General features: G+C 41.4%; 2 protein-coding genes across 8 annotated transcripts in view; one reads left to right on the plus strand and one right to left on the minus strand.

The window, feature by feature from the left end:
* Window positions 1-19,443, plus strand: part of slc25a13 (solute carrier family 25 member 13) — a 44,308-nt gene extending 24,865 nt beyond the window's left edge. The window contains 9 exon segments of the mRNA XM_026300238.1: window positions 3,403-3,455; window positions 8,405-8,446; window positions 11,225-11,247; window positions 11,249-11,340; window positions 14,937-15,046; window positions 15,048-15,094; window positions 16,044-16,136; window positions 17,166-17,380; window positions 19,310-19,443. Of these exon segments, the coding sequence (XP_026156023.1) occupies window positions 3,403-3,455; window positions 8,405-8,446; window positions 11,225-11,247; window positions 11,249-11,340; window positions 14,937-15,046; window positions 15,048-15,094; window positions 16,044-16,136; window positions 17,166-17,349 (644 nt within the window). The 3' untranslated portion in view covers window positions 17,350-17,380; window positions 19,310-19,443.
* Window positions 17,979-24,695, minus strand: part of dync1i1a (dynein cytoplasmic 1 intermediate chain 1a) — a 51,265-nt gene continuing 44,548 nt past the window's right edge. For all 7 annotated transcript variants that reach the window (XM_026299644.1, XM_026299640.1, XM_026299642.1 and 4 more), the window contains 2 exons: window positions 21,657-21,782; window positions 17,979-18,947 (listed from right to left, as the gene is read on the minus strand). In XM_026299644.1, the coding sequence (XP_026155429.1) occupies window positions 18,837-18,947; window positions 21,657-21,782 (237 nt within the window). In that variant the 3' untranslated portion in view covers window positions 17,979-18,836. The remainder of the gene's footprint in view (window positions 18,948-21,656; window positions 21,783-24,695) is intronic.

Raw genomic sequence — 24,695 nt, forward strand, 5'->3', positions numbered from 1 at the left:
GCCCTGTACCTTGCTTACAAGAGCAACGGTCGCTCCCCTGCTTAAAGAGAAGTGCTCCCTCTCTTTCTTGTTCTCGCTCGATCTCCTTCCCTTGCTCTACCATCCCTCTCTCACTCTGTGCTGTCCCTCGCCTCTTTGCGTGCCATGGGAAAAACCTCTTGTGTGGATTCTTTTGTACCTGTGTGAGTGATCAGAAGAGAGATGATGAAGGTGGGGGGTGCAGGGTGGTGCCTAGGCCTTGTGTTTGGCTCCAGACTCCCCACTGTTTTCCTACTCCTCCTCCCTTCCTTCATTCTTTCTCCTCCTCCTTCTATCCCAAAGGAGACAGCTTAATAAGGAGGTACAGGTCTGCCATCTCTTCTTCTGTCTCTGTCTCTCTCTAATTAAGTCTGTCGCCTCGGGTCCGCTCTTTCTGTTTGTGGCCTTCAGATGGGCCAAAGACATTGTGACTCAAAACACTTTGATGACTTTTTAAACAATACTTCCACAGACTTCCTCTTCCTTTGCTGTGTCTTCTTCCTTTTAAAGGAGTGTGTCACCCAAAACACAGAAAAACATTTATTTATTGATTTCATCCAAATGGTTTTCTGTGTTTTAGATAGAGATGGTATTGACATCAACCGTTAAGTTTATTAAAGCAAAAAAAAAAAAAAAACTCTAAATGTCACCCCAGTGTTTAGACAGCTACCAGCATCCCAATAGCAGAGTCGTGACCTTTAATGTGATGTCCAGTGTGACGTGAAATAGAGCGTCAGAAAGACAAAGCATTTTGTTTTTTTCAGGACAACAGCTTTTGATGTGCTTTTGCCACAGTCCCTTTGGCTGCACATCCCATGGTTTTACCTTTTTCCACAGAAGTGTATGGAGGCAAAATGTTGCCATAATCCTGTCTTGGCAGTGCCAGGCAGTGTATAAAGGGCTTTGCTCTAACATCCTAATATGACAAAAGTGCATTTTGTTTGCATGGCTCACATCATGGAAAAAATATATTTAAACATCTAATCAAGAAAATGTATTTCCAGAAAGTACCTCAGCTGTAATCAGGGTACATAGTTTATAATTACAGCTCTTTATTTTGGGAATTGGCCAGCACGCCATTGAATCTACATTTGTGGTTGCACTGCATGCAGGTAATTACTTATAGTTTGTATATTTTAAATGAAGGTAAGGTAACAAGTCGGTAGCAGTGTAGTTCTACAAGAAAATAAATTTTAAAAAATCTTTTCTTTACTCCTCATTTATATCAGTAGGTTTTCTAAGGGTAAAGTATTGACCACTTATCTAAAGGCTTTATCATTTGCTAACAGTAACACGTCCTTAAAAAAGAAAGCATTTGAACACCGAATCCATTAATTCAATGAATAATTGAATTAATTTAGAAAGTGTATGGTGCAGATTTAGTGTGTCGACTTTGTATTTCAGTAACTTGTGGCAATGATGATATTGTAGCATTATTATACCACTTTAGTTGGTAGGAAAGATATTGATATAAGGGTTTGGGATTTAGATGCTGGTGAATTACTGTAAATTAGATTAGAGCATCAGTACCACTCTCATACCTTCGGACCGATCAGGTTTAACTGATCCCTCCTGTATTTACGTTTTTATTCTGAGCAGCCTAATTATATGACACATAACAGCAATATTAGCAATATTAATATATTTGACTGCTTCAAGAAGGTGGTTCATATACAGTCATACTTTCATTGGTTTTCAGGCAGAACTGTAAAATACCGACATACAGTTATTTCTACTAATCCACCACAGTTTCTACGTTTACCTTTCATACCAACTTAGAGAACTCCTTTCAGCATTTTTCATGCAGTGAAGCAAATACAGCTGCTTATACTTGTAATGTATATTATATGTTCTTTTTAAATGCATCACTATTATTGTACTTTCCACATCATTATCTCAGCATGTGAACAACACTCCAACAACAGTATTTCTCTGATCATGGTAGCTAAAAAAAAAAAAAAAAAAAGAAGGCTAAAGTAAATCTCCAAATTTGTATTTAAAAGCAACGTTCATCAAAAGCAATTTACAGAATGACAAATCCAGATTTTGGAAAATCCAGAGCTGAGATTACACAAAAGAAAGAAAGAAGAAAGGAGTAAGTAAATAGCAGGGACAATAAAAAGAAGTGACGTGAGCAGAGACGAGAGGAGAGGAGAGGAGAGGTGTAGGTTGGGCAGGAGGGCGGTGCGAGTTCACCTCTCTCTTGACCTGTCTCTTTGAAGTGATTATCAACAGGCTGGGGACTTTCAGAATAGGACAATGAACACCAGACGCTAGGCCACATATTATAAGACCTGTGCCATGATGTGGTCATGTTGCACATCTAGACCTACACACAAACATATACACCAGCACTGAACAGATTCACTGGTATGTAGGAATACTGACATACATACACACCTGGGCATGTAGGTATGCACATATTGTACCAGACATCCCTAATGACTACCTGCTCAGCCTACAGAGACTGGACTTAGTGTGTCTGTTTGGGTATTGTTGAGGTTGGGTTAAAAAGAGTTTTAGAAATGGTCCTCAGGAATGGTGGCAGGCCCTTTTGATTGACAGCACTGGGCTCCCAAGAGGAAACTTGAATGCATCAAATTCTGTGGGAAGCACAAAGGCCATCAAGGGTGGAATGGCTTCATAGACAGAGGGACAGACAGGACTGGCTCCAGAAAGATGGCCAGACGGGTTTCCTGACAGTCAAACTGTAGTTATGTAAGAGAAGTTGAAAGTGCCAAAGTGTCAAATGAAGAATCTGCAGTGGAAAAAAAAAAAAAAAAAAAATACAACTTACTTCTGGAGTTGATGATGAGATCATTCTTTTTATTGATTTATTTTACCAGAATAAATCAGTACAGATTATTATATATTCCCATTTTGTGTTTTAACACATTCAGTGTTGAAGAATGGATGTAAGCATTGAAAAATGTAACACGTGAGTATCTGTGTGTGCTTATGTGTGCGCGCTTCTTGCCTCACGCCTGGGCAGAAGGCCAACTGTCATTGTGCTCTGTTGTGATTATTTTGTTTATTTTTATCCAACTCTGGGTAGTAATTGAGGTCTGCATAAACTTTTGGTTGGTTTCTTTTATATTCTGCCCTTTTTTCCTATTCTGGGAAGCTGTTTCTCTCTCTTCATCATCTCTTTACCTCTTCTTCATCTCTCTATTTCCCTCTTTTGTTGCTACTCTGATGTCCCCACACTCCACATCAATAGATCTCTTTGGGATTTGGGGGTTCTTTCAGGGTCGGCCGCATATATCAGGAAGCCACGCTTAATGTGGAGTGTGTGGAAGTGGTTTATGCATGTATGTGTGTGTGAGTAGGGGTACCACAGCACACTTTTTTGTTCTAATGATCTTGTCGTTTTCCTAATGATAGGTCTGGTACCACAGCTACTGGGTGTGGCACCCGAGAAAGCCATAAAGCTCACAGTAAGTCACTGCGTTAGAAAGTACTCACACACATGCATGCACATTCATGATGCAGGTCCGTGGATTTCTTATATTACTCTTCCCTTGCGTGGATTTTATCCTATGTGAAACTAGACACAGAAATGAGTTTCTCTCAGTGGTTAACAGAGTATCCTCAATAATAATAATAGAATATTTGGCAGTATCTAATTACTAAACAGTTTTGCTTAAATTAAAGCAAGAGTGGCCTTTCTTAGTGTGCTGTAGTGTTAACATCTGTTTGATACTGTACAAGTTTAGTATTCCTTAAGAGTTTTGTATGAAACCATAAGTTTTGTGTTTTCAGGTGAATGACTTCATGTGAGGACAGACCAGACAGGAAGGTGGCAGAGTCCCTCTAGCTGCAGAGATCCCGGCCACTGGATGTGTGAGTCTCAAGTCAAGTGTTACCTTACTCACTTGTATGCGGGTAAAGTAAACTGTAGGTCAGTAGGTCAGTGGTAACCTGCCTGGACAGATTTTGAAACTGGTTCACCATTTGGTGTTACAGCTTTGTTTTCATCCTGAAGACTCTTAAGACCTTAGGCTTAGAGACAGTTTTCACCTGTGGGACCACAATAGAAAAAGCCATTTGACCTTCATACCTTTTATAAAATCTTCACTTTATAAAAGCTTCACTTTTGTGAAGAAAAATCTATTATGACAGACTGATACTGACAGATGTTCTAAATTAATAAAGTGAAGCAGCAGCAGCAGCAGCAGCAGCAGCAGCAGCAGCAGCAGCAGCAGCAGCAGCAGCAGCAGCAGCAGCAGCAAGAAGCAAGAAGCAAGAAGCAAGAAGCAAGAAGCAAGAAGCTTGGCTGAAATATGAAAGCAAGTTGTGGCTAAGTTAAGAAGCTTCCCCCAAGAAAAAGAGCAACTTTGACATTATGTGAGTGGTTTGGTTCTAAGATGTAAAATGTAAGATCCACAACAAACCACAATAATTTCTGTAAGGTACATGTAAGAAGACTAAAAAAAGAGCAGTACCACAAATGTATTTCACAGTCTAGAGAAGAAACCCCTGATTGAGTACAAGATAAGCAGGGAAATCGTGTGTAAAGGCAGCCAGACAAACTACACTGCTCAGATTCAGTCTGAGAACTTTGGTGTCTAACAGTGTAAATATGGTTAGGGTTAGGAGATCTTCAGCATATTTTCAACAGTGTCAACATTACATTTTCAGTGTTCATCCATTTTCCAATAGAAGTCCAAACATGGAGGCACTCTTCAAAGTGCACTGTGGGGAAAAAAAAAAAAAAAAAAGATGCCGTGTAGTACACAGACAGCATGTGCAGTACTAAGGCAGCATACATCTCTTAACTATGTTTACCTGTGTTTTCTGAGTGCCGCCCCTCGGACAGTTGAGCACACAGACATGGACCTGTTTTGAGGCCAGAAGTTGCAGTTTGTTGATGGAACGTGCAGAGATCACACATGAAAGAGCAAACGGACTGTGCTCGCAGGAGTGTGTGCATGTATAGCAAACAGAAGAGCACGCAGGTCCGTTCACCCGCACACACTTACAAGGAGGAGACGGAGATTGACAGCAGTTGCTACCTGAGACCCCCATCTCCTCCACTAGTCTGATACCTGCTCTCTTCCCATCGCAGGGTTTTGATCACTGAGCTGTCACAATGTACTCCAAATGCATACACACACACACACACACACACACACACACACATGCTCGTACTTCATCCAAGCCCAGCAACCTTAGCCTGAGCAATGAAAGAAAGTCTTTCACTCAACCCTCTTTTGATACTGATCACTAAAGCAAAGTATTTCAGGATACACAAGTCATTATGGGTTTAGCTCCACTCAGGCACATTTAATTGACCTTATTTGTTCTGGGAATATTTTTAATAGTTTTACCATGGTACATTTACTGTAACTTACATTTTGAATAGTGATTTTATTTTTTTACTAAAAAAAACACACACACCACTACCAGTAAAGCAAAAAAAAAAAAAAAAATTCTGCACCACTCTGGGTGTGAAAAGTAGTGGTTGCCTTTTTTATACAACCCATATGGATTCAGAAGCAGAACCATAACAGAGGCAGATGATAAATGCAGTGGAGAGGAGTGTAGATGGATGGATTTTTCCTCTTTTCCTCCGTGAGCCGCCGTGACAGCTCCTTTCATCCTGGCTGGGGCTCCGGTGTTAGTGCTGGCACTGCACTCTGCCTTCCACTTTATCTTACACACACACTCATAGAAGTCGAACCCTCCTGAACCCTGTTTTAGTGAGGCTCCAGCCACAGCACATGAAATCTGTTTATATCATTTGGTAGCTGTGAAAGTGTTGGTTTGGACCACAGTGTCAGACTCAGATCCACAGTCTATAAAGGAAAAGAAAGAAAAAGAGGAAGATGGAGAGAACAGGGGACTACTAATGGTATGTTCGTTTTTAGAGTAGAAAATGCAACATAACTCAGTGTGACTTCTTTATTTACTCTAGTGTGCATGTTTTGCCTCATATTTTTTTCCTTTCATATTGTCTGTTTTTTTTTTTGCTCTTCTTATGCCCCACTATGTTTTTGCTTCTTCTTTCTCTTTTCTGCCCCTAAATGTGTTCCTCTCCTTACCACCTCCACCTCCTCCTCTTACCCCCTCCTCTTTCCCCTGTCTAAACCCGTGGCTCAGCACCATTTAGCTTCCTTGCAGGTTGCCAGTTTCTAATGATTATTTGGTAAGAATGGCATGCTCCATTGACTGAACTGGCTGGATGCTTATCTGGCAGTTACTGGCCTGCATTTTAATACTTAAGTTACACAAAATACTTACTGGGTCATTGCTGAGGAGGCCTGGGGGTAGGACTCCGAGTTGAAACACACTAATACTTTGTTCATTTTCATTGTAAATGTATCACAGTTTGCATGGTTGAATTATAAGCCTTCATAATTGGTTTCTTTTTTAGGCCTGACGTGAATTATGAAAACATTATCAGTCAATCTAACACACGCACACTCATACCTGAACATGTAGAATAAAGGCAGTTAAGTGTAAATTGAAAGTGTGTGTGATAGTTATTTATGCGTGGCGGGTAATGTGTTTAGCCGGTGCTAATTTCTTGTATGACCTTCAATTGGGGAGGGTGTCCTCAAACGTGCAAACCCACATGCATACATGTGGCCGAGAGCTGTGATGCATGCGTAACATGCCCCAGGCTTCCCAGGATCACCTTGCCTTGTAATTACCTGGGAGCCATCAGAGAGCATGCCGACACTGTCACTCCATGATCACCACTCTAAACCTCTCAGCCTCAAGCTCAACTTTCCTTCACTTTTCTTGTTTTGACTGTTCTTCTTTCTGTTTCTGTCTCCCTATCTGTCCCTCTTTCATAAGCGCCCCCTGTTTATTTATCTGATTCTTATTCTATTCTTCCTTTGTGGCTTTGATGCTCTCACGTTGGGTTTTTCTAGAGTTATTTAGCATATTTGAGAAGGAATATGGGATGGGGAAGTGCAGAAAAACCTCAGCACTGTCATTCCTTTTATCTCATGTTGTCAGGTCTAATTGTCAGCTCATCTCTCTGAACAATGTTGTTGTTTACTTTCCCTGAATAAACAATATCTCCATCTCCTCCATCTCCAGCCTCCTTAGAATCCAAGCGAGGCAGCCAATACCGGTAGGAGCTGGAGCCAATAATCTCTTGATGCTCGTGGTATTAGCCAGCATGTAATCAGCAAGGTTATTTCCATAAAACAAGTCATAAAGAGTTAGCAGTGAGATGTAGCAGCTTTGGAACAGCAGCTCTTCTGCTCTTCACAGCCTCTCGTTGGGACTGGAATGGAAGCTGCAGCCGACAGCGCTCTGTGTTATTTAAAAACACACCTTCGATGAAACGATTATGATCTCTGTCCCTCCCTGTTCCCCTTCTTAAGCAAAATATGGTAACACTTAAAACTGAGGGATGTTTTGCGAAAGAAGTGCTCATGTTGCAGATTGGATCGTGATGCTTTCCTCTAAGGCAAGACGCAACAAGCACAATCCATCATTCATAACGAAACCAATGGAGGAGGGGAGAGAAAATGAGAGAAACAACAACAAACAGACAAGGCCTATTTAAGACAGAAGTGGTGCCATGGCAACCGATTGCTGTCTAATTGCGATGTGCTGCCCTTTTGCGTGTAGCTACAGTAACCACTGGCAACAGTAGGGAGAAGGAGACAATATCGGAGAATATAATGGCAGTCGTTATAAAGGAGTTCAAAGAAAGAAACGGAAAGAGTCGATCCTTAAAAGACATTTAGATGAAGAAAGTGAGACAAACAATGAAGGAAAAAGAAGAAAAAAATCAACTACTTCCCAAATAAAAATCTCCAAATGGAGTAAACATTTCTCGCCATCCAGAAACATTCTGGAAATGCCCTGACTAGACACATCTGACCGTTTGTCTTGCCACAACTCTACCACAAAAGCTACATCTTATACTTAAAAGCCCTGACAAGCTGGAAGGTGAAGCAACCAGTTTGAACATGCTGCAGTATTGTTGCCCTCCCCTCACAAGTACAGGGTTGGAGAACGGTGTGAAGTGAGCTGTTAGAGAGAAAGAGAGAAGTCAGAAAGCCCCTGCAGGCTATGTGTGATGAAGACAAACAGCTGACACATTTGCCTGCATCAGCTGGATTTCCCAGTACTCTCCTCCTCTCCATGTTTGTTTTGCAGCTGGTTGCTGATGAGGCACTATAGTTAGGTTACATCACTTGCCCCAGTTAGGTACAAGTAAGATAACAGAAACATTTTCTGCCCTAACAGAATCATAATGGTTTTTGTGTGTTGCAATGAACACACAAAATAAATCATTAAACACAGACAACATTAAACAGTGAAACTGGGTGTTAACTTGGGCAGCAAATACACTACAATGCAATTTATTTTTTCTCTCTGTTCTCATTCTTTTGTTTTCTTTTTGTCTTTCCTTCAGGCTGGTGGCTCCCAGGACCAAGGCTTCTTGGGGCTTTACAAGGTGGGAAAAATGTTTGGGGTCAGAGGTGCATCTACAGGTCATCACACCCAATGCAACTGTGCACTAAATGTTCACGTATAGGAGATTTGGTTTAGGTACGAAGCCGTATAATGGCATGGTTGGGCACCACAGTGTTTATGATAAGCAGTTAAAAGCCAGTTCACTACAACATATTAATAAGAAGATACTGGACATTGGCTACTTCAATGACAGACTGTTTAGATAGCACACACAACTCTCTTTGGGGACTATACTATTTTTAAATTCTCTTTAAAGGTGCACAATTGGAAGGAAATAAAAGCCATACTTTATGTATTGCTAAATTCAGGTTAAATTAATTGGCAAATCAGTGCCAGATGTCCATTATTCATTCAGTTGTGTTTTGATCAGCCTCACAATTTCACAACAGTATATTATTTCTCATCACTGTTGTGACTAAATCATATGTGATTTTTCCGTTAGTGATTGTACAATTATACATATTACCTTACCCCACATCATCTGTCATTTAAATCGACAATTCCATGTGGTCTTCTGTTCAAGAACAAGAAAAGGCACAATTTATGCAAAAAGCTGTATTTAACCTTAATTGCCATAATTGGTATTTTTCAATGGCACAGGGCTAAAAATTACAGTGCACTCTTTGAACATTCAGGTTGTGATAATATGCACCAACACACTGAAGGAGTACACTATTAAGCACTAAACATATTGTTGCATTTCTGTGTTTTATAGAATTATTTTTATATTTACCAGCAAATATTATGATTCCTAACATTAATCTGTGCGTAGCAGTTAGAGCTATGGTAATCTATGAATGGGCTGAGGCTGCCACTAACATTAGCAGTTGAACTGCCTAGACATGGACAGTAGCCCTCGGGGTGAAACAGAGCATGTCTGGTGTCATTACATGAATAAGTCCTAATGGAGCTTGGCAGGAGAGATTCTGTTTCGACTGTAAACACAATCAACTGTGAAAATGTCAGTGTCGTACCTGTGGTTTTATTAATTTACCTCATTTTACTTAAGTAGGATGATGGCACTTGTGTTGTCAAATTCCAAGTTGTAAACATGTTTTAACGAAGCTCTGGGCTTCCTTAGGCAGGACATAAATTATGACAGACTGCTGAGTGTGTACTGTACTGTGTTTCTCAAGTTTGTCCCAGTCCACTGACATGACCACCTGTCAGCACAGACAGCTTCCAAGTAAAGCTTTTGGTTCTATTAACAAGGCTGTAAATGCATGTGGAGCCTCCTCTTGTCTCTGTCTACCTGTCTACCTGTTCCTGTGTGCGTGCGTGCGTGCGTGCGTGCGGTTGTGATATGACTATGCTGGAGTCTGTGTGTGTGTGTGTGCGCGCGCGTGTGTGTGTGTCCGTACAGCTACTGTCCGTGGGAATGTTACCCAGGTGAGTGTGTGTAAATGCGTGCATGCTCATCACACACTTTTGCATTCATCTCCTGGTTTATGCATAGAGAGGAGACAAAGTGTATTGAGAAAGCGGTAGCAGGGTTGGTGGTGGAGGGGAGGTGGGGAGGAGACGAGCTCCAGCCTGCAAGCCCCAGACGGGCTGGCTCCGGAGGGGCTGCACCCAGGCACAGAGCTGCCTTTGTCAGGGTAATTATCCTGACGCTCACCCTCTGCTGGTAGAGCTACTTGTTGGTAGGGTGGCTAACACTCTAGCGCCACCATTCATCACTGGAGGAAAGTTGTCATTGTAGCAATATGGACCCAGATGATATTTCACATATATGAAGTCATTGTGTACTGAAGTACATCAGAGGTATTTGCTTTTTCTTGCTAAGATAAACTGCACTGCATTTCATCTTGGATTCTATACACGTGCTCTTACTAAGCTACTGCTCTGCCAGTGCATTGCTCAACCCAACAGCATCACCCTTATATTAAGGCTTCTAGTCCCAGTCCCTGCGACGCTGCTCGTCTGTCCTGCCTCGATAGGATCTCCCAGCTTTCAGCAGCTGGCTGGAGTGACAGGTAGACAAGAAGTGCCAGAGAGTAAAGAGAGAGAGAGACAGACAGCCCAGGTATCTGCCAGTCCTTTCTGTGTGTGTGTGTGTGTGCGTGTGTGCGTGTGTGCGTGTGTGCGTGTGTGCGTGTGTGCGTGTGTGTGTGTGTGTGTGTGTGCAGAGGAACTGTGGGATTATCCCATAGGAGTTAAATTAAGCCTGTCCAAAACAGGGAGACCCTGCCCAGCTCTTTAAACGCCTTCTTTAGACTGTAGTTGCTGTATCAAGAAGGTGGCAGTGGGCCAACAAGCTTGAAATACAGCAGGAAACTCAATAGGCTTGATGATATACTGTTGTTTACAATGGCAGACAAGGAGCCATCTTTGTCAGCCAGTCTGTCTTTCTCTGCTTTTCCCACTCATTTTTTTTTTTCTGTCAGCTTTGCTTTTGGCGCTGCCTCCTTCACCTGCTGCTGAGGACACAGATTGTTTACATATGGAGAGACTCTGCATTAACAGTTTCATGAGTCTGTTGGAAGTAGTTTTTCTGGCGGTAACATCAGTGGACGCTTGAATATCTGGTTTGTGAACAGACAGTTGATGTTTTATATTGTGGCTTAAAAAAACACAATCCATCTTCAGAGACTCGAACCAGAAGTCAAGGTCTGAATCCCCTGAGCCACATCACTCTCTGCTTCGCTTTTTGTTTATCTTTGTCTTTGTTTTCTCTTTCTGGAAGTTTAATTTTTAACCCAATATTATGACTGAAAATATATTTTTCTCTCTGACTGTCTTCCTCCTGGGCTCCAAGGCCTGTTTTCTGCAGGACACCCCCTTTTTCATGCTACGCACACACTAAGGCTCACCTCACTGAGGAGGATGGAAGGATAGGGCCAGCCAAGACGCTGTTTGATGGAGCTCCAGCAGGTAAAATAGTTCCACTCTTACTTTCCTGTCCGTATCACACAAGGGACAGGGAAGTACCCACAGCTGTATTGAAAAACTATTAAAATCAATAGCATTTATGTTTTTCAAAGTAGCGATCATACACTGTATATGTACACAAGAATAAGAAGAAATGGAAGCAGGGAAATTGGAAATTGCATCTATTTATATGTCTCTTGGTTTATTATCTGAATAGGCTGTGTATTTCATGTGGCACTATCTAGACTAAAAGTAACTATCATTTTGTAGTTGGCGTCTCACAGGTACCAGCTGGCCCTAAACATACCATCTGAGCAGCATGAATTGCACAGTAATTTTGGATTTGTTGGATTCTGACAGTAGTGTTACATTTTCAGATCAAGCCTCTTGTGAGACTTTGTGATCTTTGAGTCCAACAATACACGAGGATGCGCCTATTTGAATGGTATAGTTTTGAATTGGTCCAAATGATCCCTGATCCAAATTTCTTAAGAGGAGCTTTCTTTCAGTAAATTGCAACAGTATACTAAATGTTTTAATCTACCTCCTGATGCCAGCTGTAATCATTTCACACTACTATTCTCTGCTGTTTATTTGTTTAAACAGTAGCCCTGTAGGTTGTACCTGTAATATTTTGTGAAATATCTGACCATCCCTTGTGAGCCAGAAAAGTCAGCTTCATTCCCTGATGCATTTTGCAGAGCCTTGAAGTTTGTGAAATAAAACCTTTGGCCAGGTCCAGGTCTGAACCACGTGTAAGAGCAGGTCTCACTCTGCTCTGGCCTCAGATCTCCACAGGCCACTAACAGTAGCAGAGCTCAGAGTTTGGAAGCCAGGCAGCCTCTGACCGCAGGCTCCACGGCGGTAGCTGCTAATTAGAGCACTGCTCAGTGATTGGGGACTGGGGTTTTGGAACTCAGCTGCAGGGAAGCTGCCTCACATGCCTGCCAACCAGGCCAGCAGGGAGTCTTTCCAATCCTAATATATTGTATATGCACACACACATTTATGTGAGTAAGTGCACAAACATGCTCGTGCATACTTGTGTTCGCACTGCAAGAATGCATACAGCCTTGTCTGTATACACTGTGGCCATAGCAGTGAGCAGAAGGAACAAAACAGCCACTGTTCACTTAGCAACTATTAGTCTTACATGAAAATATGATCAGTCCAAAACAGAGTTTTAATATTAGATTCATCCTGAAGAACACACTAATTGCACCCCAACTCTCCACTGCCAAGTTAAAAGCCTTTACACCACGTGTATGAAAGACTTTGCATACTTAGATGTTTGTTTTGAATCCTTAAGAGACGTGTCACTAGCACTCTTTTTGACGCTGAGGCACAGCACAACATGGAAAAATCATAAATCCTGCCTCCCTCCTCCATTTTTACTGTGGTTTCTCACCAGAAGACTGGCAGCCCTGGCCCACAGACTCCCAGCTGAAACAGGCCTCATGATTTCTTTGTTTTCTTCATTACTTCGACACATTTATCGTCCCTTTTTCACTTATATTTATCAGCGGTTGCAGCATTCTGGCAATTAGTGTTTTACAGTCAGTTCAGGAAATTGAATTACACACACAGTTTGTACTGCATTATTTAGCTAGACATTACTCTGGTCTGTGAAGAAGTTTTGCCCATGGATACATTAGCTCTTTATGTGAGAGGGAGTTACGGGGGGAGTTTTTGGCTTGAAAAGCTGTGTGGTCTCTGGAATATTCATGTTTCACAATATGACTACTGGCCAGATGACAAAGAAATTTGTCTTGAATGTTAATGATCCCCAGAAAATATTTGTAATATTCTTAGAGAATTTTTCTTTGGTGACAAAAAAATCCACATGCCAGCTTTACACATTTGAAGTTCAGCAAAATGTTTGAAGACACCTTGACCTCTGGGATGCTGTGATGACATTTTTCACATTATGTTATTCATATTTTATTATTAAAAGTATTATATATAGATTGGTAGCATGGGCTCCAAGCCAGTCGTCATATTATATGTCATATTATTTTTTGGACATAATATTATCATGATTCTCAAATGTTGTTTTGCTATCTTGCTCTGTATAGAAACCATCTGTTGCTTGTGTTCATTCTCCAAAGGGGATTCAGTTTGTGATATACTGTAGATATTATCCAAGAACAGTACTCACAGTATTCATATTAATAACTATAAAGGAATATTTAAGAATATACTGCTTATACACTTAAAAAAGGTTTACATTTTTATTTTAGGACCATGACTTTTACATCTCTCCTCTCCTTTCCTCTCTCCTGTCTTCCTCTCTTCCTTTCCTCTCCTCTCCTCTCCTCTCCTCTCCTCTCCTCTCCTCTCCTCTCCTCTCCTCTCCCTTTTCCTCCTCCTCTCCTCTCCCTCTCCTCTCCTCTCCTCTCCTCTCCCTCCTCTCCTTTCTTCCTTTTCTCTCTCTCCCTCTCTCCTCTCCTCGCCTCTCCTCTCCTCTCCCTCCTCCTCTCCTGTCTTCCTCTCCTCGCCTCCTCCTCCCTCTCCTGTCTTCCTCTCCTCTCTTCCTCTCCTCTCCATATTCCTTCTCTCTCTTCTCCCTCTCCCTCTCTCCTCTCCTCTCCTCTCCTCTTTTCCTTTTCTCTCTCTCTTCCTCTCCTCCTCTCCTCTCCTCCTCCTCTCCTCCTCCTCTCCTCGCCTCCTCTCCTCTCCTCTCCTCTCCTCTCCTCCTCTCCTCTCCTCTCCTCCCCTCTCCTCTTGTCTTCCTTTTCTCTCTTCCTCTCCTCTCCTTTCCTGTCTTCCTCTCCTCTCTCCTCTCCTCTCTTCCTCTCCCATATTCCTTGTCTCCTCTCCTCTCCTCTTTTCCTTTTCTCTCTTCCTCTCCTCTCCTCTCCTCTCCTCTTGTCTTCCTTTTCTCTCTTCCTCTCCTCTCTCCTCTCCTCTCCTCCTCTCCACTCCTCAGTTCAGTGCAGGTGGTCAGTCTCAGCCAGGTGCCAGTCTGCTACCTAATGCTGAGTTGATCAGGCTTGCTGAATAGCTCGTTTGGCCGTTACAAAAACCAAGAAGTCAGAGTAAATCGTCAAGAGGGCAGTTGATGGTAATGACCAAGCCATCAATGATTGAGCCCATTCATGGCTGAAGTGGCTGGAGTGGAGGCTTTGCAGTCACTCCCTTCAGTCAGCCAGTCACTTTCAGCGGCACACGGGGCACAGTGTGCATTGCTCTCATTACCGTCCATTGTCTGGCCCCTTTCAAATAGCTGTAAGAAAAGTGGGAGAGAGAGGAAAGGAAGAAAAAAGGTAGAGATTAAATAATGGCCTCGTTGGTGGTATGGATTGTTTGATGGTGAAGTGATAGGAACTGGCCCCTACTTGTGTATAGTGTATGTATGTGGCAGACTTTCCTCAAGATGGTCTGAAAGATGATGTGTTTTAAAAGAGGGAACAAAGAACGCTAAAACCACTCGATAAGATGCAGTTACTATGATATGCAAGATTTCAGTTGATCGCTGATGACAGCTTTCTACAAATCACCTCATTTGTTGGGTGCTGATTTGAAATTTGTACTCTATTTAGAATCAAACACGAACTATAAAAAATAGCACTAAACAGCTCTTGCATTCTTCCCTCCAGGCGTGTCAGTGGATTGTCTGGTGACCCTGGCAGACGTGATCAAGACCAGGCTACAGGTGGCGGCACGTGCCGGTCAGACCACCTACAGTGGCCTTGTGGACTGCTTCTGGAAAGATCCTCAGAGAACAGGGCCCCCTTGCTTTCTGGAAGGAAGCTGGAGCTATAGTCATGAGGTCAAACATCTAACAATAAGTACGACTTCACACTGAGTTCTGTTTTTACCACTCACATTTGTACAGTTACAAATTGAATTTTCTACTAAAATCCCTGGATAAAATGTTAAAACTATCAGCTGAGTTATTTTTAGTTATTATGACAAAATTAGACTTCTTCTTCTTAAACCATCTTGATGGTTTAAGGTGAAATACATATTTCTTCTGTTTGTTTTCATTTACAATTGCTCTCCTAGAAAGAGACTAGGATTAAACTTTAATCTAAGGAAAGTCAGAACAGTAGCCTTTGTAGTAAAGGTACAAATGAAACAAGAGCTTGGAAAGTGAATATGGTGTTGTTCGGCATGAATGATATTGCCATGTACATTGCCTTTTTAAAATGACATATGGTCCACTGGGCAGCATATGGAAGAAGAAAAACAGGTTTGTTCAGCTGTCTGAATGATACAGAACATTTCTTCCATTTTCTTTAGTATTGTCCTTTTCCACCTAGGGCCTGAGCAATCCTTTGGTTAGAAAGATTACAAACAATTGATTTTGTGAATATATATGTTGCCCATAGACTGACTTGGCTGTTTGCTCAGTCAACATTTCAATTAACCAGTTATTTGGGTTCAAATCTGGCAGATGAGAAAAAGCTTCAGGCCTGTACATTTATTCTTCGCTGCTATTAGGTTCCCACTTTATTTTAAAACATTCACATAAAAATGTTATTTTAAAGTATACAGAAGTGTGTTTTATATATGTATATTTGCTTTTGTGTGAGTTTTAAAAACAACAAAGGAACAACCTAATCGTAATTTATTTTCTTGATTGATATAGATTCAAGAAATAATCAATTTATTTCAAATTTTGCCTTTGACTTTGTTTTGCGCTGCCACCTGTAAAGACAGATCAGTGTCTGTATGAATTTGAGTAACGTACCCATTCTCACAGCTCGAGTGTTTCTATCCTCACCTCTTTTCAGAGTGACCCTGATGACGTACGAACTCCTGCGGCGCTGGTTCTACATCGACTGCGGAGGCCAGTAAGACACATTTCCTCTTTCTAACTTTCCAAAAAGCCACTTGTTAATGTTACCAAACTCGACACTGAATTCCCCTCATCTCTAAGTAAAAGACTATAAACCACAAAGATATTTCTTTTTGCCAATTTTTTATGGAGACAGAATGCTACAGCTTGGTCACCCCGTAATTTCAACATGCAGTAGCTACTCTTGGTGCGTGTCCTCCCTCCTCTGCAGGAGAAAAAGAAATGCCACAAGACCAAAAATAATTTCCGTGCACATTAGCCGACTGGCTGAAGCCCTCACTCAAAGCTCTAGATGTGACAATTTTCTCAAACTCGAGAGCTTTACCGCACCATGGTCAGGGCAGATGACACCCATTTGACTTGTACTTGTACTCCCCCCCCACTTCTAGGGCTGATACAAGTTCATTTTCACCCTAAAAATATGTCAGTCACAGGAATAATTCACTAGTTCTCTGAAGTTAAAAAGGTCCCGGGGGAACAGAGATGATGAACCTTTCAGAATAACAAAGAAAATGCTTCTTTTAATGGACAGCTGAGACTGTGCTGCACATGCATGTGTCTGCTTGATGTCTCATCACTTTTACATGTAACTCCCTCTTTCTCACAAGCTCACAGAGAAAGAAAATCAACTGCAGATCCAGGGAATATTCAGTGTCCTTTGGAGCGAGTTCATCTGTGTTTCTTCCAACAGAGCTCAGTGTGAAATCAGTGAGGGATTTGATTTAGTTCAGCTATAAAGAACAAACTGTTTCTTTCCATGTTTTTGTAATATGTTAATGCTGCAGTGATCAGTGTTTGACAATATTAAGATATAATAATGAAAATGAGAAAACCTCCACTTGTTCATGCTACCATTCTCAGCCATTTGGTTAAAACAACATTTGGCACTGTGTTAATGCTGTTTAAGTTTTCCTTTTCAGTCCACAATTCCTCACCTTTCTCTTGTTTTTTTCCCTTTATTCCACTCGCACTGTGCCTCTGGCTTCCTCCTCCCTCTCCCTTTATCCCTCTCTCCACAATACAGAAAGCCGACTGGCTTGGAGCCCACCCCCAAGTCTCAGATCAGCCTGACGGCGCCCAATCCTGACCACATTGGAGGCTTCAGGTTGGCTGTGGCCACGTTCGCTGGCATCGAGAGCAAGTATGGACTCCATTTCCCACGCTCCATGGCGGCGACAGCGGCAGCAGCCCCTGCAAACACTCCCTGAGCCACTCAGTTTGTCATTCACGGGTCGAAGGGTAAGTGAAATAGAAGGTCTGAATGTTTTTCATGTATACAATCACTAAAAGACAGAAGTCATTATTTTTTGTATTTTTAAGTACTTATTTATTTAAACACAGTCATAATAACTTAATCAGCACACCTGCATTGGATACTTGAAAAAAAATTCTTGTAGGACCCCTGTAGTATTTGTTTTGATCATGTAGATTTGTAATATATTTGAAAACAGTTCATTTAGGCAGTAGAAGGGCTAGTCTATCTTTAAATACACCTTAATTGTTTTAGAGTATGTAATACATATCTTTTTTTCTTCCTTTTGCCACTTTCTAATCAAGAACAAATTCCTCATATGATCATAAAGTTGGCCAAAGAAGGACTAGCTGATCATAAATGTGGCACTAGAGACATGTTTTCATATCAATATTGCTATTTTGGTCATGAGGTGCTCCTTCAGTAGTGTGCCTATTCAAATGCATCTCAAGGATTATGACCAAAAAGTCCTTGAATGTAAAGACAGTGCTAACTGCACACAGTGTTTACAGCTGTGAGATGTTTGTTGTCAGGTCTAAATGCATGCAGATGTGTAAAGATCGCAAAGAGCGTCTGGCGCCTACTGCAGTTCTGTAGTGTGTCAGTTCGTACAGTACAGAGAATGTAGGAGTTGCCTATTGTGTGTAATGATTGTGCCTTACTCTGTGTATGGCAGTAACGTGTCCTGAGAATAAGGAGAAAGCTATATGAGTAAATGAAATGTATGCTGAAGCTTTCATTCCTACTATTTAAAAGAACAGAGGAAGACATTCAGTTCATCAGCTATGCTTTTAATGATAAACATAGCAGGTTTAACAGCGAGCACTCAGCAGTACAATATACCTCTTTTAATAGTTAAAGAATATACAGTTGTAGCTCTTGTTCAGAACAAAAGACGAAGTGGCAAAACCATATTTGATTCAGTTTCAGACACCCTGAAACACTGATAGCCACAAAGCCCTGTGTTTGAAAACGTCACCCTATTAACTTTAGCATCTGGGATATGTCAGGAATGTGTTGCATGCAGGTGTAATACAGAGAAAAGAAGCACAACATAAAATAAACATGACACTTTGTAAACAATACGTGACTAGTCTATGGACCCTGCTTGGTTTTTACAGTAGTGCAAAGCATTGTTACAGTACACGTCTTAATAAGGCTGTAAGACTGCCACTTTGTATACACTGTAGGCTCACAAAATGCAAGCAATACATTTACAACAAAACAAACAAATACATAAAGGTGGACAAATCAGTAGACATCAACAGTTTTCCCAGTAATGGACTATTTGCATTTACAGGAGAGCAAATGCAAAAACACAGTAAAAGCCTTGCTCGGAGCACACACGTACACTTGCATAAAGGTGGAGAAATAAAAGTGAAGTGAAGCACATGCTACAGTGACACCAATAAAAGCACACAAGACCTCGTGTTTAGTCCAGTTCTATGAAGCCAGCTCCATAGGCCCCTCCTCCTCACCGTCGGCCCGGTTAGCACGAATCTCCATCAGGGTACGGGCGAAGCGTGCCCAGTCATCAGTATGGGCCACTGACAGCTGGAAGAAACATCACAGAAACACAAGTACCAGCCATTAGGCACACATCTGTACTGTTTGTATGGTACCACACCTGGATGTTTGCTCTGTAACAGAACTCACCTCTGGTTAAACATTATTTACTTTTTACAGCATTTACTTTTAATTGACTATTTCTTTGATAGTGGCAGAGGTGACTGACCGAAGCACTAAAAGCAACTTTAACAGTGTATTTTTACATGACAAAAGATGATTCTTGCCACTTATTCTTATTCATATTCTAGGGCTATAAAACCTCTCTCATAGTCTTTTAAACCACTGTGCACTGTTTGGCATCTGACAAGCCTCCACATTCACAAATTTGTTCTGTTGTTTTAACACAGGGCAGATTTCCTGATTGATATCTACTGAGAGAGGCCATGGTCATGTCATTGTGGGGACATGTTCAGCTCTCTGTATCCATGTCCTGGGCACAATGGTCCATCCACCCATCTTCTATGTACTTAATCCGACCCAAGGCTGTGGTGAGCTGGAGCCAATTCCAGCTGACATTGAAGCAGGGTACACCCTGGACAGATTGCCCATCTATCACAGGACTGACACACAGAGAGAGAGAGACAAACACTCACATTCACACCTATGGGAAATTTAGAGCAACCAATAAGCATAACTCCAAATTCCATATGTTTGGACTGTGGGAGAAAGTGCGGAGAAAGTCCACACAGAAAGAACCACAAAGAACTCATGTTTGAGTGGGAGTCAAACCCAGAACCTGCAACAGTTCTAACCACCACACCGCCCTGGGCACAACAGACTAAATGCTAACAATTGACAACTAACATGCCAGCATGAAGCAGGGATAATTACCATCAGAGTTTTGTAATGCTAGGATTTGCTTATTAGCACTAAACACAAAGTTCAGCTAAAGCTGATGGGATGGCCATTTTGCAAGTATTCAGTTAGATTAGTAAAGATTGAAGTATTAAAGGACTTTTGACCTGACTGTGTTGCTGGGTGAAAACAGCAGATCAACAGTAATTACAGTTCACCCAGAGAGGAGCAAAAATGTTTCTATTAAACTTCATGGCACTCCATCAAATACTTGTTGATAAATTTCAATCCGGATCAAACTATTCAACTCCCCGTAAGACCAGCACTGCCATCCTGAGAACCACAGCTCTGTCATGGCTAGAACCTCAGATGAACTGCACTGACCATGGGGCTAATATGGGATGTCAAAGCGAACACTCTGCTCTCTAAGCGTCAAGCTACAGTTGTACACTGTAGGGATCAGAGTGAGTGGGACAGAAGCCGCAGTTGCCACCCAAGCTGTCTGCAACCACTTTGCATGACTGGGCTGTAATTAAACAGGAACCAGGAGGAGGGAGGCAGCCATTTTGGAACCCCCAACCCCCCACAGAGCTGGGCGGGCGACAGCAGGGGGCTCTGCCTGAACATCATCTGTGTAGCACCAGAGTGACTTCAGCCTTAGCAGCTCTTTAACGGACTGCGAGTCTAATGTTGAAGAAACACAATTGTCAGGCTATAAAAAGAAACTGGTCTGAAACAATTTCACAGGGACTAATCAAAACAATGACCTACAAATAATTAGGTCATCGCTATGGACAGCACTTCTCTGGTTTTTTCATGTACTGTTCCTAGCTTCAATTACTGTATATGAGGAGTTTCCAGCAACGTAAATACCCCCCATCGCCACACACACACAAAGCTTTGGAGTCATAAAACCTTTCAACCCCACTCCCTTTTACTGTTGATTCTTTATTCCCATCAACCCAGCATGGAGGCCACCAGCCTCTTGCCAACTTACCACACAACAAAAAGATGCTAAATTTAGCCGAACAGCGAGGCTAACGAGGGGATCCTAACCAGAGCCCTCCAAACATAAGAACATACAGGCACAGGCAGGGCGGTTGGCCGCTTTGTGGTGGTGACAAAGTCATGTGAAGGCCGTTTAACAGGGATAAGTAAGAGGAGGAAAAAAAATCAAACACATACATCCATGGCACTGCTGACAGTTGCGTAAACATACAGGACTGAAAGACCTAAAACGGTCGCTTGTGGTACACATGTGGGGGTTTTACTGCAAAAAAAAAAAAAAAAGTACTTATTTCTACTCATCAAACAAAGTCAGTGGACTAACTATAAATGAAACACTACAACACAGCATATACTCATAAAAACTGCCAGTATAAGCAAAAGCACATATATATTTTTAAAATCATGATTAACTTAAAATTAAATCATTTCTCTATTTGCAGTTTCTGCCACCACAGCTCATTTTAGTAGAATCAGGAGAGACGGAGGCGTTACTACAGTACTGCAGTACAGTAAGCTGAGAGACTGAAGTTACTGGACTTGCTACATGAAACATCAGTAGTTCACTCACGCTTTGGTGCTCAGGATGTAATTAAATCCTAATTCTTTGAAAATGACACCCAGGACAACCACCGGCTCCATATACATCACAGCATTCAAAGTCAGTCCAACCACATCTTTCTCACCAGAGGCAGCCAGGCTGCCAAAATATTAATCATATATGAGATACACTTGAGTGCAACAGCAGGTAAAATTATTCTGTAATCATTAGCCACTACCTGAAAAAAACACCCACTCTACTCTTATTTCAGGGCATCACAAAAGATTTACTTTTACAGTAAATGTATCATGCTGAGTCATCTCTTTCTAAAAGTGCATGATTATTATCTGTACCTCTCCAGTATCGTAGATCCAGACTCGGCCCTCCGAGTCGCCCACAGCCACCTCCTTCCCTCCTGAAGACCAGCGGACCCTGTTCACGGCTGATGCTCCCTCAATGGTCACACTAGCAGTTGGCACCTGGTGGACAATTAAAGAAGAATAGTTGAAATATATCCATATATACAATGACATCGTATTACTAGGAATTGTATGTTCATGTTCTCTTGAAAACAGATGTTTATAAGATTAATAAACCTACTCAGTCTGATTCCTGTCTGACCAGAAATTTTATAAACATCTGATTAATAGCTACATTTAATTACTACTTAATGCTGAACTTTATTAATATTTTACTATAGCTGAATTCCTGTACAATTTCCAGAACGTTTTTTTTTTTATATGCCAATTAAAAGGAAAAATGCAGGGTCATAAAATAAAACAAAAAGAAAATGTGATAACTCATCTTCTCAAATAATGTAACTGATCCAGACCCTGACTGATTCTTGGAGGCTTAGTTGTTTGTCTCCAACAGTCGAATGTTCAAGTTTGAACTTTTCATTTTGATTTTTGCTGTCTAATTCACACCAATCTGACTTTATTTTTTTTAATCGACTTTAGGCAACTAATAATAGAATGTTATTAAATGCTTTGCCTGCCTATATCGAGTTACTTAAACATAAAACCCTGACATTAAGAAATTGAATATACTGAAAGCATGTCAAACACATTAAATCAGATGGATCAATTTCATAGTGAAATATTTCAATACCACAAATTTCACAATAAGATTTTCAGGATATTCAGTGGCTTATAGATTTCAAGCCAGTTTTGTCTGTCTTTGCTTTCCTAATCTTCAGCACATTGCACAATTTACAAGCTTTTACAGTGAAATTAAATGAAAATATTATAAACGGTTGTACACAAACCTTGGAAAAAAAAAAAAAAAAAAAAAATTCTCCATTACTTCCATATGAGAATTGAGCCTGCCACCTGCAGGCAACGACTGCTACAGCTGTAGTTGTTTCATGTTTGTAGCAGCTGTTTCAGTAAGTCTGACATTTTATCTTATATTTACGATAATTGCAGCGTGTCAAAAGTAAGAGCGTTCACAAGTTAGTTGCATTCAAAAAGAATTCCCACCAGTTTCCTGAACATTGAATAGCTTATATTTCTAAACAAAATGAACTGAAATACTGCACAACTCCAGTCCCTATTTCATTTTATTTAATGACCTAATTGCCGTTCGAGCTTTTCTTCTAAATGTTTGTTTATTGGAAAATGGGAGAAATATATCATTGCCGTCTAATTTACAAAACAAATTTACTAGATAAAAAGGGCAACTTTATGCGAGCACTCTGGAAGTTTGACGAACATAGCTGTCAAATTTACAACTTCTCATTCGAATGTGGACACACACAAGGCTGTTTACTATATAATAACTGTGTTGATGTTTGTTACTGCTGTGGGTGAACTAACAGTCTTAAACAGTAGTAAACAGTTGTGCTTGTGTTGCACCTTTAAAAACCTGAAGCCATCTGCAGCGTTTCCATAAACTCTTTCTGAAATGTGGCAGGCGAGTCTGACAAATGTCACCAGTGGAGACAGAGGCCCTGGCATCATGTCGTCTCACACACTGAGCTTGTGCATATTTAAAGCAGCGCTAACCACAGGCTGACTGCCATTAGCCTGCTAGCGTCCACCGCTCCGCCCGAGAGGATCTGTGCTGAGCGCTTTAAATTGGCTGTATGTTTGGTGGAAATGAGAACCAGGCGTGCTGCACTGCTCCGTTAATGTCGTTATGACTGTGTGTTTTTAATGTGATGGCAACAATGGAAGTCTGTTGCTATTAGACCTGACTCTGTATGTGTGTGTGTGTGTGTGTGTATGTATGATGGGTACATCTGTTTGTATGTGTGTGTGAGCAAATGTTTCTCATAAAGCACATTGTTAGCAGGGTTAGGCTGTCAATAATGAACTCTTCCTCTGTCAGTAAAAAGGCCGCTGTTGAGCAAACCATGGGAAACTCGTCATCTGTGCAGAGGGAACACCCAGCACTAGTGATGGCCTCAGTGATTGAGTGTGTTGGGGTAAAAATAAGCAGAAAAGAGGGAGATTAGATGAGACAATGGAAGTGATTGCATCCATGAAATCCTGTGTGATGAGATATGAATTTGATGTGTACGGTACGAAGGGGCTACAAGAACATAAGAAGGATAAGAGCATTTGGAGAGATGCAGACTTGCATTAAGTTTGAAGGCCAGTGGGTGTTGTCTCCATGGAAACCGCGAACGAAGTAGAATGGCAAATCCTTTTATCCCTACTTTTACCTGGGTGATCAAAGGTTTGGTTCCCACTCCCCTATCAGAGTGCCAGAAAAGTATGGTCTTCAGACTCAGTTGAAGCTATATTTTCACTATAATGCTTGAATCTACCTTAAAGGAATGACCTGGCTCTTTTGAAAGGCAAGTAAATGCACCTAACAGCACTTCTAAAGCTCACTTATTAGCATGTTATATCTTGTTTAATCTCTACAAAAACCAAAGCGTATAAATGACAGGTTGTGGTTTTTCGGGGGTTACGTGGCCATTTGAGGTGACTTCTTGTTTTTACACTTCAGAGTTTGCACAGATTTGAAAAGATTTAACAAGTTCATTAGTGAGCTTCAGAGGTGCTGATAGGCAGATTCTTTTTAGCACTGAACAGAGCCATGCTAGTTGATGTCCCATTCCCAGCAACAATCATCTTCATCTAATGCTCAGCAAAAAGTGAATTTCCAAAAAACTGCACTGCAAAGGACCATCCATGATGTGTATCGTCATAAAATAAATCTTGCCCCCACTGCAGAATCTCAATCTCCAGCCTGAACTTTCTCGTTTGTTTCTAGCATGGGACTGTGGACTGAGGGCTGGGGCTCTCTGCTTGTGGTCTCCTGCACATCTGTGTACTTTACTAACAGGACAGATTGCGGGAAGGAGGTGGGACTGGCTTGTGGGGTCCTGAGGTTGCCTGAACATTAGATAGAAGTTACAGGAATGTTAGGAGGATGGCTTG

The sequence above is a fragment of the Mastacembelus armatus genome, chromosome 11, assembly GCF_900324485.2.
Source record: "Mastacembelus armatus chromosome 11, fMasArm1.2, whole genome shotgun sequence".
In the NCBI taxonomy this organism is placed as follows: Eukaryota; Metazoa; Chordata; class Actinopteri; order Synbranchiformes; family Mastacembelidae; genus Mastacembelus; species Mastacembelus armatus.